The 15,332-nt window shown below is 48.6% G+C and overlaps 1 protein-coding gene across 3 annotated transcripts in view; it reads right to left on the bottom strand.

Annotated features, from left to right (window-relative positions):
- Positions 1-14,624, bottom strand: part of SLCO2B1 (solute carrier organic anion transporter family member 2B1) — a 31,642-nt gene extending 17,018 nt beyond the window's left edge. For 2 of the 3 annotated variants that reach the window (XM_038768579.1, XM_038768562.1), the window contains exons 1-2: positions 14,532-14,624; positions 1,687-1,793 (exon numbers count right to left, since the gene is read on the bottom strand). In XM_038768579.1, the coding sequence (XP_038624507.1) occupies positions 1,687-1,770 (84 nt within the window). In that variant the 5' untranslated portion in view covers positions 1,771-1,793; positions 14,532-14,624. Of the gene's footprint in view, positions 1-1,686; positions 1,832-14,531 lie in introns of all 3 variants that reach the window. The other variant, XM_038768571.1, reaches the window with a different exon arrangement.
- Between the last annotated feature and the right edge of the window lie 708 nt (positions 14,625-15,332).

A 15,332-nucleotide genomic window follows, 5' to 3' on the forward strand; every position in this document is an offset into this window, starting at 1 on the left:
CGCTGGGGAGGTTACAAGGTGATCAGGTTGTCCCACAGGGGGCTCACAGTCTTCATCCCCATTTTACAGATGAGGTAACTGAGGCCTAGAGAAGTTAAGTGACTTGCCCAAAGTCATACAGCTGACAAGTGGCGGAGCCAGGATTTGAACCTGTGACCGCTGACTCCAAAGCCCATGCTCTTTCCACTGAGCCACGCTGCTTCTCTTCTCTTGATCATCCACAGATTGGTAGACTCTTAAGGACATCATTATGCACACATGGGTATAGGAAAGAGGGGCAGATGTTGATTTTAAATAAGTCAATACCTACTATTTATTGAGCCCCTCCTATTTACAGGGCACTGTGCTAACCACTTGGGAAGGTGCAATAGAATTATTAAACATGACCCCTGCCCTCGAGAATTTTTTAATCTAGAGGGGGACAGAGATGAGGAAGTAATAGAGTAGGAAGATAAGCATTTAAGGTCCATGGTGAGGGGGGAGGGGGTATGAGTATCTGAGTGCTTAGGTGACATAGAAATGTCAACGTGGCAGTTAGTGGAGAAGTAGAGCGGAGAGATTGATCAGGGAGAGCTTCTTGGGGGAGATGTAATTTCGGAAATGCTCTGAAGATGGGGAGATTGTTGGTCCGGTGGCTGTGAAGGGGAAGGGGGCTTTAGGCAGGAGGGAGGGGAACGAGGCACAGTGAGTAGGTTGTAGAGGACTGAAGTGCACGAGCTGGGGTGTGGTGGGAGAAGGGCGAGGATCAATAGAGGGGAGAGAACTGATGAGATAGGATGAGAACTCTCGTCCTATTCCGACTGGATTACTGCATCAGCCTCCTCTCTGATCTCCCATCCTCCTGTCTCTCCCCACTTCAGTCTATACTTCACACTGCTGCCCGGATCATCTTTGTGCAGAAACGCTCTGGGCATGTTACTCCCCTCCTCAAAAATCTCCAGTGGCTACCAGTCAACCCACGCATCAGGCAAAAACTCCTCACTCTTGGCTTCAAGGCTCTCTATCCCCTCGTCCCCTCCTACCTCACCTCCCTTCTTTCCTTCTCCAGCCCAGCCCGCACCCTCTACCGTTAACCTCCTCACCGGGCCTCATTCTCACCAGTCCTGCCATCGACCCCCAGCCCACGTCATCCCCCGGGCCTGGAATGCCCTCCCTCCGCACATCCGCCAAGCTAGCTCTCTTCCTCCCTTCAAAGCCCTACTGAGAGCTCACTTCCTCCAGGAGGCCTTCCCAGACTGAGCCCCCTCCTTCCTCTCTCCCTCCCCATCCCCCCCCACCCTACCTCCTTCCCCTCCCCACAGCACCTGTATATATGTTTGTACAGATTTATTCCTCTATTTATTTTACTTGTACATATTTACTATTCTATTTATTTTATTTTGTTAATATGTTTTGTTTTGTTGTCTGTCTCCCCCTTCTAGACTGTGAGCCCGTTGTTGGGTAGGGACCGTCTCTATATGTTGCCAACTTGTACTTCCCAAGCGCTTAGTACAGTGCTCTGCACACAGTAAGCGCTCAATAAATACGATTGAATGAATGAAGGGAGTGCCTCCATGCCAATTTTGGGTCAACGAGTCAATGTGGCTGCCTGCCCCTCAGCTGGTGGGAGACAGTTGGAGGCAGGGCTGTGGAAGGGCCCACCCGCACCCGACCCCTTCGCCCCCAACCCCCGGGGACCCCCGGTACCTTGATGCTGCGGAAAGGGCTGTGGCATCCAGAGCCTCGGCTGAGAGACAGTGCCATCCTTGCGGCTGCTTTCTTGTCGGCCATCTCGCCCCCTCCTCGATTGGTCCCTGTGGAAGGGTGAGACCTCGCGGGGTGAGGGTGGGACCTGTATATATGTATATATGTTTGTACATATTTATTACTCTATTTATTTATTTATTTTACTTGTACATAGCTATTCTATTTATTTTATTTTGTTAGTACGTTTGGTTTTGTTCTCTGTCTCCCCCTTTTAGACTGTGAGCCCACTGTTGGGTAGGGACTGTCTCTATATGTTGCCAATTTGTACTTCCCAAGCGCTTAGTACAATGCTCTGCACATAGTAAGCACTCAATAAATACGATTGATGATGATGATGGGATCAGGCTGGGGGCTGAGCAAGGGCTGGGAGGCAGGGGGCTGGGGGAGAGAGGGGACGTGGTCCAGGATCGGTTCAATCAATCAATCCATCAATCGATCAATTGGTTCTCGGGTGCCAAGGGGTCAAGAGGCTGGGGTTACAGTCCCAGCCCTCCCACGGTTCTGCTGGGTGACCTTGGGAAAGTCACTCGACCTCTCCGGGCCTCAGGTTCCCTATCTGTAAAATGGGGACAAGATAATGATCATAATAATCACAAATAATAATAATACCAAATTGATTGGTTCTTGGTTCCCCCCACCTCAGCCCCACGGCACTTTTTTTTTGGATGGCATTTATTAAGTGCTTGCTATTACTGTTCTAAGCACTGGGGAGGTTACAAGGAAATCAGGTTGTCCCACATGGGGCTCACAGTCTTAATCCCCATTTTACAGATGAGGTAACTGAGGCCCAGAGAAGTGAAGTGACTTGCCCAAAGTCACACAGCTGACAATTGGCGGAGCCAGAATTTGAACCCATGACCCCTAACTCCAAAGCCCAGGCTCTTTCCACTGATCCATGCTGCTTCTCTACATAATAATAATAATTACGGTATTTGTTAAGTGCTTACTATGTGCCAGGCCCTATTCTAAGCGCTGGGGTGGATACAAGCAAGTTGGGTTGGACACAGTCCCTGTCTCATGCAGGGCTCACAGTCTTAATCCCCATTTTATAGATGAGGCTCAGAGGCGTGAAGTGACTAATCCAAGGTCACGCAGCAGACAAGTGGTGGAGCCGGGATTAGAACCATGACCTTCTGACTCTCAGGCCTGGCTTCTATCCACTATGTCATGCTGCTTCATATCCATAATTCTTCTAGACCGTAAACCCGGTGTGGGCAGGGATTGTCTCTCTTTATTGCTGAATTGTACTTTCCAAGCGCTTAGTACAGTTCTCTGCACACAGTAAGCACTCAATAAATTCGATTGAATGAAAGAATAATTTATAAATAATAATATTCACCTCCCTCTCTAGGCTGTAAACTCGTCGTGGGCAGGGAATGGGTCTGTTGTTATTGTTATAGTGTACTCTCCCAAATGCTTTGTGCAGTAAATAATAAATAAGATTGATTGGTTGATTGATTGATTGGTTCTCCAGGGTCCTGCTGCCCTGGCCTGGGTCAAGGATGTGACCCCTCAGTTGTGGACCTGCAGTGGAGGTCAGGCACTGTCATTCATGCATTCAATCAATCGTATTTATTGAGCGCTTACTGTGTGCGGAGCACTGTACTAAGAGATTGGGAGAATCCATCCCAATAATAAACAGACACATTTCCTGCCCACGACGAGGGGATGCCCTGAACAGTAGGTCATCTCGTCCAACTCCCTGCCTCCATGGAAAGTCAAGCAGCATCTGCCCCGGGTGAAAAAGTCTCGGGGAAGGGGGTCCTCAATCTCCTACAGTCCCCCGTTCCCGGAACCAAACCGCTCTGACCCCTAGGCCCAGGCCCAGAGACAGGAATGGCAGCTTCTGTTTCAGCAACTCTCAAGGGTTTCCAGGCAGATTTCCATCTGGCCTCTGTCCCCTCCCTCTCCCGGGGGCATGGGAATGTGGACACAGAGGCACTCACAAGCACACATGGACCCACATCTACACAGTATAGGAACATGCACTTTAATGTTGGTATTTGTTAAGTGCTTACTAGGTGTCAAGCACTGTTCCAAGCCCTGGGGTACATACAAGCTAATCAAGTTGGACACAGTCCCTGTCCCACATGGGGCTCACAATCTTAATCCCCCTTTAACAGAGGAAGGAACTGAGGCACAGAGAAGTGAAGTGCCTTGCCCAAGGTCGCACAGCAGACAAGAGGCAGAGCCAGGGTTAGAACCCAGGTTCTTCTGACTCCATCCACAAGGCAACACTGATTCTCATGTATGTGGACACACACACACACACACACATCCAAGGCCAAACAAGGACAGTGACACAGATGTGGGCACACAATGAAACACACTCAAACAGAGGCCCACGTACCATGCATACACACATTGGGACACCCATACAATCAAAGGCATTTACTGAGCTCTTACTAGGTGCAGAGCTCTGTACTAAGCATTTGGCAAGAATTAGCAGGCACGTGTCCTGCCCACAAGGAGCTTACAGTCTAGAGGACACACAAATGGGGTTAGATACAATGCATCCAGATCCCAACATGGGGTGGAGTTGAGGAGGGGGTCCCCAATACACCCCCCCATTCCTTAGTCCCACTAGGAGGCTGGTGGGCGGAGGTCTAGGAGTGTGGACCCCACGGGGGCTCGGGCTGATACTGGGGGGCAGGGGAGGGGCGTTAGCTACTGGACAGGACTGCAGGAGGCGGAGCGGGATGAAGAGGAGAAAAAGGAGGAGGATAAGGAGGAGGAATTCCTGGAAGCGGGGGAGGAATTCCAGGAAGCGGGGGAGGAAGGGAAAGGGAGAAATGGGGATGGAGGGGCTGTGAAGTTCAAGGAAATGGCATGGGGCTGGGGGAGAGGGGAAGCCAGGGCCAGAGTGGGGTGGATAAAGAAACACAACATTGACTGGTTGGCTTGCATCCCTGGGGTCTCACTGTCCCCCAGCATGTGCTCATGAGACTGGGTGTTGAAAGGTAATGGGTTCTAATTCTAGCTTTGCCACTTTCCTGCTGCGTGATCTCTGGCAAGTCACTTAACTTCTCTGTGCCTCAGTTACCTCATCTGTAAAATGGGGGTTGAGTCCGTGAGCCCCACATGGGACAGGACTGTGTCCAACCCAATTTGCTTGTAATAATAATCAAGTATTTGTTAAGCGCTTACTATGTGCCAAGCACTGTTCTAAGTGCTGGATCTATCCCAGCACTTAGTTCAGTGCCTTGCACAAAGTAAGTGCTTAACAAATGCCATAATTATTATTATTTAGGGTGCAGGGATACCACTTGCCCTTTCCCAGGGTCCCATTAGCCCTGTAGCCCAGCCCAACACTTTTCCCCAATAATAATAATAATAATAATAATGGCATTTATTAAGCACTTACTATGTGCAAAGCACTGTTCTAAGCGCTGGGGAGGTTACGAGGTGATCAGGTTGTCCCATGTTAGGCTCACAGTCTTAATCCCCTTTTTACAGATGAGGTAACTGAGGCACAGAGAAGTGAAGTGACTTGCCCAAAGTCACACAGCTGACAATTGGAGGAGTCGGGATTTGAACCCATGACCTCTGACTCCCAAGCCCAGGCTCTTTCCACTGAGCCACGCTGCTTCTCTATCTATGGAATGGATCAGAGAAGCAGCGTGGCTTGGAAGATAGAGCATGGGCCTGAAAGTCAGAAGGACCTGGGTTCTAATCCTGCTCTGCCACTTATCTGCTGTGTAACCTTGGGCAAGTCACTTCACTTCTCTATGCTTCAGTGACCTCATCTAGAAAATGGGGACTAAGATTGGGGGCCCCATGTGGGACATGGGCTGCATCCAACTTGATTTACTCAGTTCCACTCCATTACTTAGTACAGTTCCTGGCTCATAGTAAGTGCTTAACAAATGTCACAATTAATATTATTATTAGTGGACATTATGCCCATTGTACAGATGGGGAAAGTGAGCCCCAAGCAGCTGGTGCCTGGCCCTAGACTCTGACTGCCTCAGCTGGGTCATTGGCTTAGAGTGACTGTAGGGTATTAATACTTTTTCCTAAAGATTTTGGGTCAGCTCTCTGTTAGGACGGGGTTCACGGCACAGGGATGCATGGGATGACCCCTGGAGAACGCTCCCCCAACCCCAGGAATATTTCTGCCCAGAGGAGGATACAAGGAGGAAGAGGCAAAGAAGCAACACGGCCTAATGGATAGAGCACTGGGAGCAATGGGAGTCGGAAGGACTAATCCCGGCTCCACCACTTGTCTTCTGTGTGACCTTGGACAAGTCACTTCACTTGTCTGGCCTTCCGTTCCCTCATCTGTAAAATGGGGGTTAAGACTGGAAGCCCCATGTGGGACAGGGACTGTGTCCAACCTGATGAGCTTGTATCTAACCCAGAGCTTTAGAAAGGTGACTGGCACTTAACAAATACCTTAAAAAAAAAAAGAGGTGGTGTGCGGGGACATTCTCGGGCAGAATGGGGTGGGGAGGGGAGGGGAGCTGAGCCGGGTGGGGTCCTGGTTGGGCTGTCCACTTGCTTTCCACTGTAAGCACTTAGTACAGTGCTCTGCACACAGTAAGCGTTCAATAAGTACGATTGATTGATTGCAGCGCTGAGGGTTGCTGACCTGGCGGAGAAGGGAAAACAAGCAGCCATCCCAGCCGCAGGAGCTGTTTACAGCTGGCAGGCCCTCAGGAGGAAGTCAAACAGAATTTGGTGGTTTCCGAATGGGGGTGAGAGGGCGGCCCCATTCCGCTCCTCAGACCCCTTCGGCCGGCTCCTCTGGCCCAGCGGGGGGTCCAGTTCAAGGGGCGACCACTCCAGTGGGTTCCCAGCCCAACTGGCTCCCAGCCCAGAAGTGGGGGCTCCTCTCTGGCTATTTCCCACCCAATTGTTCCCCTTTCCTTCCCCCCACCCCCAGCCCCTTCCTCCGACCCAGCGCCTTGACGGATCATGAATTCGCCCTCACAGTGTTCAGGGAAATTTCGGTCCGCTGGGAGAAACAGATAAGAAATCAAGGAAACTTATTAGCAGAGACCGCGGCCTGACTACTGGGCGTCGTGGAAAGGAACGGAGGTGGTCCCTGTCTTTAGGAGGCTGAGGGTCTGATGTGGGAAATCTCTCCCACACATACACACCACACAGTCTCTCTCTCTCTTTACTGGACATTACGGGAGGGTCATGGAAGTGAAGACAATTGCAGGAAGGGGCTGATGGTCTGTGAAGAGAAAGATTGTGTACAGACACACACAGCCCTCCCCCTGCCTCACACACACACACACTGAGGTAGGTTATGTAGCCTAGTGGAAAGAGCAAAGGTGACAAGAGGCCAGAGGCCAGAGTAACAGTTCCAGCCCTCCAGCCTCCCGTAATCCTGCTGTGTGACCTTGGGAAAGTCCCTCAACCTCTCTGGGCCTCAGTTTCCTTACCTAGAAAATCATCATCATCAATCGCATTTATTGAGCGTTTACTATGTGCAGAGCACTGTAGAAAATGGGGTCGAGATGAGGAGAATAATCTCGTTTCTAGACTGTCAGATCACCTCTCGACTGTAAGCTCGAACAGGAAATGTGCCTGTTTATTATAATAATAATAATAATGATGGCATTTGTTAAGCACTTACTATGTGCAAAGCACTGTTCCAAGTGCTGGGGAGGATACAAGGTGATCAGGTTGTACTACGTGGGGCTCACAGTCTTAATCATTCATTCATTCATTCAATCGTATTTATTGAGCACTTACTGTGTGCAGAGCACTGGACTAAGCTCTTGGGAAGTACAAGTTGGCAACATATAGAGACGGTCCCTACCCAACAGTGGGCTCACAGTCTAGAAGGGAGAGACAGAGAACAAAACAAAAACATATTAACAAAATAAAATAAATAGAATAAATATATACAAATAAAATAAATAGAGTAATAAATACGTACAAACATATATACAGGTGCTGTGGGGAGGGGAAGGAGGTAAGGCGGGGGGGAGGGGGAGGGGGAGAAGGGGGAAAATCAGGAAAATCTCCATTTTCCAGATGAGGTAACTGAGACACAGAGATACTAAGTGACTTGCCCAAGGTCACACGGCTGACAATTGGCAGAGCCGGGATTTGCAACCATGACCTATGACTCCCAAGCCTGTGCTCTTTCCATTGAGCCATGCTGCTTCATGCTGTTTATTGCTATATTGTACTCTCCCAAGTGCTCAGTATAGTGCTTCACACACAGTAAGCCCTCAATAAATTCGACTGAATGAATAATAATAATGATGACATTTGTTAAGTGCTTACTTTGTGCCAAACATTGTAGTAAGAATAGGGGTAGATATATTATTAGGTTGGACACAGTCCCTGACCCACGTGGAACTCACAGTCTAAGTAGGAGGGGAACAGGTCCTGAATCCCCGTTTTATAGATGGGGAAACTGAGGCATAGAGAAGTTAAGCTAACTCATGAGGTCCGCGTGGGCCAGGGGCAAGGTCCGATCTCATAGCCTTACACCTATCCCAGGGCCTAGCAATTAGCAAGCGCTTAATAAGTATCCTCATTATTAGAGGACAAGAGTGACTGGGCAACCTGGGAGGGTTTATGGAGGAGGCGGCTTTCAGCATTCATCCCAGGATGGTCCGTGGCGTTCAGCCGATTCATCCCAGGGTGGTCCGTGTGACAGTTCCCTCCTGGGAAATGCTAGGAGAAAGGCCCCCTTCACTGCGGATACCCTGCCAGGCTGGGTGACTCCAGACAAACCCTTTAACCTCTCTGGCTCCCTGAGTTTCCCATTAGCAAAAGGGGAATTTGAGGCTTCGGCTTTGCCAAGGCCACTCGCTTCCTCCTCCTTCCTCTGTATTCCTGTTGGGCCGTCCTGGAGGAGGGGGCAAGGAGCTTCCCGCAAGGCTGACCCTACAGTAATCGTTATTTTGTATTTGCTAAGCGCTTACTATGTGCCAAGCACTGTACTAAGCGCTGGGGTAGATAGAAGATCATCAAGTCAGACACAGTCCCTCTCCCAAATGGGGCTCACAGAGCCCCCTCCTTCCTCTCCCCCTCCTTCCTCTCCCCATCCCCCCCCGCCTTACCTCCTTCCCCTCCCCACAGCACCTGTATATATGTATATATGTTTGTATGTATTTATTACTCTATTTATTTTATTTGTACATATTTATTCCATTTATTTTATTTTGTTAATATGTTTTGTTCTGTCTCCCCCTTCTAGACTGTGAGCCCATTGTTGGGTAGGGACCGTCTCTATATGCTGCCAACTTTTACTTCCCAAGCGCTTAGTAAAGTGCTCTGCACACAGTAAGCGCTCAATAAATACGATTGAATGAATGAATGAATAAGGGGGAGGGGAACCAGCTTCTCCTAAGTGATCCTAGGTTGCCAACCCAAACTGAGTCTCACTTTTCCTTACCTCCCACTCCTTTCTACGTCGCCCTGACTTGCTTCCTTTGGTCTTCTCCCACCTCCCAGCCCCACAGCACTTATGTCCATATCTGTCATTTTATTTATTTGTATCGATGTCTGTCTCCAGACTGTGAGCTCGTTGTGGGCAGGGAATGTCACTGTTTATTGTTGTATTGTACTTTCCCAAGTGCTTAGTAAAGTGCTCTGCCCACAGTAAGCGTTTAATGAATATGATTGAATAAATACGATTGAATGAATGAACCTGCCTCAGAGGCCAGCGTCCCACTCATTCATTCATTTGTATTTAATAATAATAATAATAATAATAATGGCATTTATTAAGCACTTACTGTGTACAATAATAGGGCCTCAGCTACCTCATCTGTAAAATGGGGATGAAGACTGTGATGCCCCCGTGGGACAACCTGATCATCTTGTAACCTCCCCAGTGCTTAGAACAGTGCTTTGCACATAGTAAGCACTTAATAAATGCTATCATCATTATTATTATTATAAATAAATACATTATGGATACGGACATGCTGGGAGGATGAGGGTGGGGTGAATAAAGGGTACAAATCCAAGGGTAAGGGCAACGCAGAAGGAAGGGGGGAAAGAGGAAATGAGGGCTTAGTCGGGGAAGACCTCTTGCAGATGTGCTGTGCATAGCATAATTTGGCAGTAAGTAGGCTATGATCCCTGTATTGAATCTAAGATGCTGTTCTGCTCAGTACAGCCCTCTGCCCATGATAGGCATCCAGTACAGTACTCTCTGCAAGCGCTTAGTACTGTGCTCTGCACACAATAAGCGCTCAATAAATACAATTGAATGGAATTGAATGGAATGAATGGCAGGTACTCAGTTAGTGTTGTTGATAACAATCATCAGTATTTATTATTATTGAGAAGCAGTGTGCCTTAGTGGAAAGAGCAAAGGCCCAGGAGTCAGAGGCCCTGGGTTCTAATCCCAGCTCTGCCACTTGCGCGCTGTGTGACCTGGGCCAGTCACTTCGCTTCTCCGTGCCTTAGTTCTCTCATCTGTAAAATGGGATTCATACTTGTTCTCCCTCCTGATTACCTTAGGACCTGATTATCTTGTATCTCCCCCCAGTGCTTTAGTACAGAGCTGGGCACAGAGTAAGCACTTAATTTCTCTAGTATGGTTATTAAGCCTACTGTGTGAGGCGAAATGACAATGAAGCAGCATTGCCTAGTGGAAAGAGCACAGGCCTGGGTGTTTCAGAGGACCTAGGTTCTAATCTCAGCTCTGAAAATTGCTGGCTGGGTGACCTCGGGCAAGTCACTTAACTGCTCTGTGCCTCAGTCCCCTCATCCGTAAAATTGGGATTAAATCATCCTCCTCCAGTTTGGACTGTGAGCCCCATTGTGGGACTGGGACAGTGCCCAACCAGATAAACTTGTATCTAGCTCAAGGGTCCCAACCTAGCATAGGGGGTCTCTAGGGGGAAGACAGGGAGTAGATCTCACCCACATCCTTCAGCACTTCTGCACACCCTGGATTCCCCCAAATACAACAAGCAGCTTGACGTCTAAGGAAGGTTCCATTCTGTGTATTCTTCTGTGCTGGGTCCAATCCGGCATAATAATAATGGTATTTGTTAAATAATAATGGCACTTGTTAAATGGGTACAATGGGGCAGGCACTGTACTAAGCGCTGGGGTGACTACAAGCAAATCGAGTTGGACACAGTCACTCGTTCTGTGTACTCTTCTGTACTGGGTCCAATCCAGCATAATAATAATGCTATTTGTTAAATAATAATGGCACTTGTTAAATGGGTACTATGGGCCAGGCACTGTACTAAGCGCTGGGGTGGGTACAAGCAAATCGAGTTGGATACAGTCACTCTCCCACGTGGGGCTCCTAGTCTCAATCCCCATTTTACAGATGAGGTAACAGAGGCCCAGAGAAATCAAGTGACTTGCCCAGAGTCACGCAGCAGACAAGTGGCAGAGCCTCCGGGATTTGAGTGCGTGACCCTCTGATTTCCAGGCCTGGGCTCTAACCATCCCTCTAGGAGGGGAAAGGGGCAGGGGGCAAGAAAACATTTGGAAAACAGACCCCCACTTACTGTTCCTCCTAAGAATCCACTGCTCAGAGCCCAGATTCCTGAGGGGCAAATGGGAGTATGTGTGGGTATGTGTGTGTGTGTGTGAGTAAAGGGAAGTGTGTACTTGTGTTGTGTTTATATGCATGTGTCCATTCATTCAATCGGATTTATTGAACACTTACTGTGTGCAGAGCACTGTACGAAGCTCTTGCAAAGTACAATACAGCGATAAAGAGAGACAATCCCCTCCCACAACGGGCTTAGAGTCTATGAGGGTGAGTGAGTAGGTGTGAGGGACTGTATGTCTGTATGTGATTTGAGCAAGAAACAGCAGCATGGCTTAGTGGATTCAGCATAACCCTGGGAGTCAGAAGGACCCGGATTCTAATCCCGGCTCTGCCACTTGTCTGCTGTGTGACTTTGGGCAAGTCACTTCACTTCTCTGGGCCTCAGTTCCCTCAACTGGAAAATGGGGATTAAGACTGTGAGCCCCATGTGGGACAGGGACTGTCCAACCCAACTGCCTTGTATCTACCTCAATGCTCAGTACAGTGCCGGGAACATAGCAAGTGCTTAATAAATACAATTATTATTATTGTTTGCCACAATTGCCTTCCAGCTTTTGGTTAGGATGCAAGATTCTCTGAGGATTTGTTTTACTGCAAAATTCATACATGCATTAAAACTTGCACACGTGCACCCCCACTTTGTAGCACCACATAGACGTTCATGCCTCATAGCCTGTAGAAACAGACACTCTCACAGATGCATACACACACCCTCAGACACCCCCCTCACAAATGCTCTCCCTCGGAGGTGTACAAGCAGACACTCACACACAAATCTTCCCATACACACGTTCGGACGCATGACCCCCTTCTAGACATAGTGGAAAGAGCCCGGGCTTGGGAGTCAGAAGGTCGTGGGTTCTAATCCCTGCTCCGCCACTTGTCTGCTGTGTGAGCTTGGGCAAGTCATTTCACTTCTCTGAGCCTCAGTTACCTCATCTGTAAAGTGGGGAATGAGACTGTGAGCTCCTCATGGGACAGAGATGGTGTCCAACCCTATTTGCTCGAATCCACCCCAGGGCTTAATACGGTGTCCAGCACATAGAAAGAACTTAATAAATGTTGCTACATGGTGTGAGGCATGAGAATCTATGTTAGTACAGTGCCTGGAACACAGTAAGTGCTTAATAAATAGCACAATTATTATTATTATCATAGTGGAAACTCAGATACATACCTGCACACACAAGATCCATATACATTCACCCTCATAGACACACACAGACACTGACACATACAGGTATATCATCCATTCATTCGTATTTATTGAGCACTGTGTGCAGCACACTGTACTAAGTGCTTGGAAGAATACATTTCAGCAACTCAAACACCTACAAACAACATTCTTGTAAATACACCTGCAGTCCTGCGCTCTATTTGCCATTGGCTGGTAGGTCTGAGGAGCTGAGGAGCAGTGTGGCCAAAGAAGCCAAAGTTTTATCAGAGGTGATTGAACAAGGAGACAAAAGTGAAAACAACCCCAGGAGCAAACTCCACAGCACAAGGGTCAGTGTAATTTATTTGCGGACAATCCATCTGGACTGCGGGACTGGGCTTTATATTTTCAGGCACACATGCATCTAGGGGTGAATTTCACTGTCAGTGGTGAGATGGACGACTATTTATACACATACAGTTGTGTAGTAAATGTGTGTATCAGTAGCGTGAGTATCGGTATCCTGGCTTCACCTCTTGTCTGCTGTGTGATCATCATAACCACATAACAAATATCATTTTTTAAAAAAAGAGGTAGTGGTTGAGGAACAGCTGTGTGAAAAGTGTGTGTGCATGTGTGATGAGCAGAGGATGTGTGTTTGTGTGTGGGTGTATAGGTATATAATGATGATGGTATTTAAGTGTCTACTATGTGTCAGGCCCTGTTCTAAGTGCTGGGGGAGATACAAGCTCATCAGGTTGGCACAGTCCATGTCCCACATGGGGCTCCCGCTCTTAATCCCCATTTTACAGATGAGATAACTGAGGCACAGAGAAGTGAAGTGACTTGCACAAGGTCACACAGCCGACAAGTGGCAGGGTCAGGATTAGAACCCAGGTCCTTCTGACTCCAGGGCCTGGGCTCTATCCAGCAGACCATGCTGCATCTCATATGTGTGTGCATTCCAGAGGTATGGTTGTAGTGTGACTGTGAGTGCGGGTGCAAAGCGTGGCTCAGTGGAAAGAGCACAGGCTTTGGAGTCAGAGGTCATCGGTTCAAATCCCGGCTCCGCCACTTGTCAGCCGTGTGACTTTGGGCAAGTCACTTAACTTCTCTGTGCCTCAATTCCCTCATCTGTAAAATGGGGATTAAGACTGTGAGCCCCACGTGGGACAACCTGATCACCTTGTAAACTCCCCAGCGCTTAGAACAGTGTTTTGCACATAGTAAGCGCTTAATAAATGCCATTATTATTATTATTATTATTAAAGGCCTGAGAACATATGTGTCCACATGTACGTGTGTGTGTGTGTGTGTGTGTGTGTGTGTGTGTGTGTGTGTGTCCATTGTCCAGGTCCCCAGCAGGCAGCCTGGGACCAGACTACAGGTGAGGCTGGGGGGGACTGGAATCCAGGCCTCCCCTCTCCCCCATCCCCAGCCCCGGGGACACTCCCCTTTCCGACTGCAGTCTATTATTATTATTATTATTATTATTATTACGGGATTTGTTAAGTGCTTACTATGTGCCAGGCACTGTACTAAGCACTGGGGTGGACACAAGCAAAGCCACAGGCCAGAACCCATCCCAGCCCAGCCCCAGCCAGCCTCCTGCTTGTTTGGGCAGAGAACTTGTCTATAATAATAATAATAATAATGGCATTTATTAAGCGCTTACTATGTGCAAAGCACTGTTCTAAGTGCTGAGCACTGTTCTAAGCGCTGAGCACTGTTCTATTATTATGGCATACTCTCCCAAGCGCTTAGTACAGTGCTCAGCACGTGGTAAATGCTTCATAAATCCATTTGACTGACTTCAGCCCAGCCCCAGCTTCCAGCCCGGGTCCAGTCCAACCCAGATCCTGATCCTGGCTCCAATCCCAGCCTCCCCGCCAACCCCAGCCTCCAACCGTTCATTCAATTATATTTACTGAGCGCTCACTGCGTGCAGAGCACCGTACTAAACTCTAGGGAGAGTTCAATATAACAATAAACAGACACATTCCCTGCCCACAACGAGCTTACAGTTTCGAGGGACAGACCGATGTTAATATAAAGAGATAAATGACAGATACGGACAGCAATCCCTACCCAACTCCAGCCCCCGGCCCAGGCCCCGACGTGGATACTCACTGCTTTCAATCTCTCCAGGCTACATGGGAACTGAGTTCTGTCAGGAGTTATGTTCACGCCCTTCACTGCCTAACAGGGAGAGTGCGTGTGTATTCCTGTGTCTGTGTCCACATGCCTCCGGAGGAGTGGGTGGGTGTGTCAAAAGAAGGGAAAAGGAGGAGTTCCTGAAAGGCCTGCCCCCCTTGACACACAGCTGAGAGCCTGCCATTTGTCTTAGGATCACTAAATCAATCAATCATATTTATTGAGCACTTACTGTGTGCAGAGCACTTTACTAAGCGCTTGGGAAGTACAAGTGGGCAACATATAGAGACAGTCCCTACCCAACAGTGGGCTCACAGTCTAAAAAGCTCTCCCTTATGGTACTCCCCCGAGCGCTGAGTGCAGTGCTCTGTGCAGAGTAATAATAATAATGACATTTGTTAAGCGCTTACTATGTGCAAAGCACTGGCCTAAGCGCTGAGGAGGATACAAAGCGATCAGGTTGTCCCACGTGTGGGGCTCACAGTCTTAATCCCCACTTTACAGATGAGGGAACTGAGGCACAGAGAAGTTGAGTGACTTGCCCAAAGCCACACAGCTGACAATTGGTGGAGCTGCATTTGAACCTGTGACCCCTGACTCCCAAGCCCGTGCTCTTTCCATTGAGCCACGCTGCTTCTCGTGTAAGCGCTCTCAGAGTAAGCGCTCAATAAATACCAGTGATGGATTGATGCTCCCTCTCATCCAGTCCAGCCTAGTTCCTGCCGTAACCTGGCCCAGCTCAATCAATCGGTAATATTCATTCAATCGTATTTATTG

The sequence above is a fragment of the Tachyglossus aculeatus genome, chromosome 2 (genome assembly GCF_015852505.1).
Source record: "Tachyglossus aculeatus isolate mTacAcu1 chromosome 2, mTacAcu1.pri, whole genome shotgun sequence".
Lineage (NCBI taxonomy): Eukaryota > Metazoa > Chordata > Mammalia > Monotremata > Tachyglossidae > Tachyglossus > Tachyglossus aculeatus.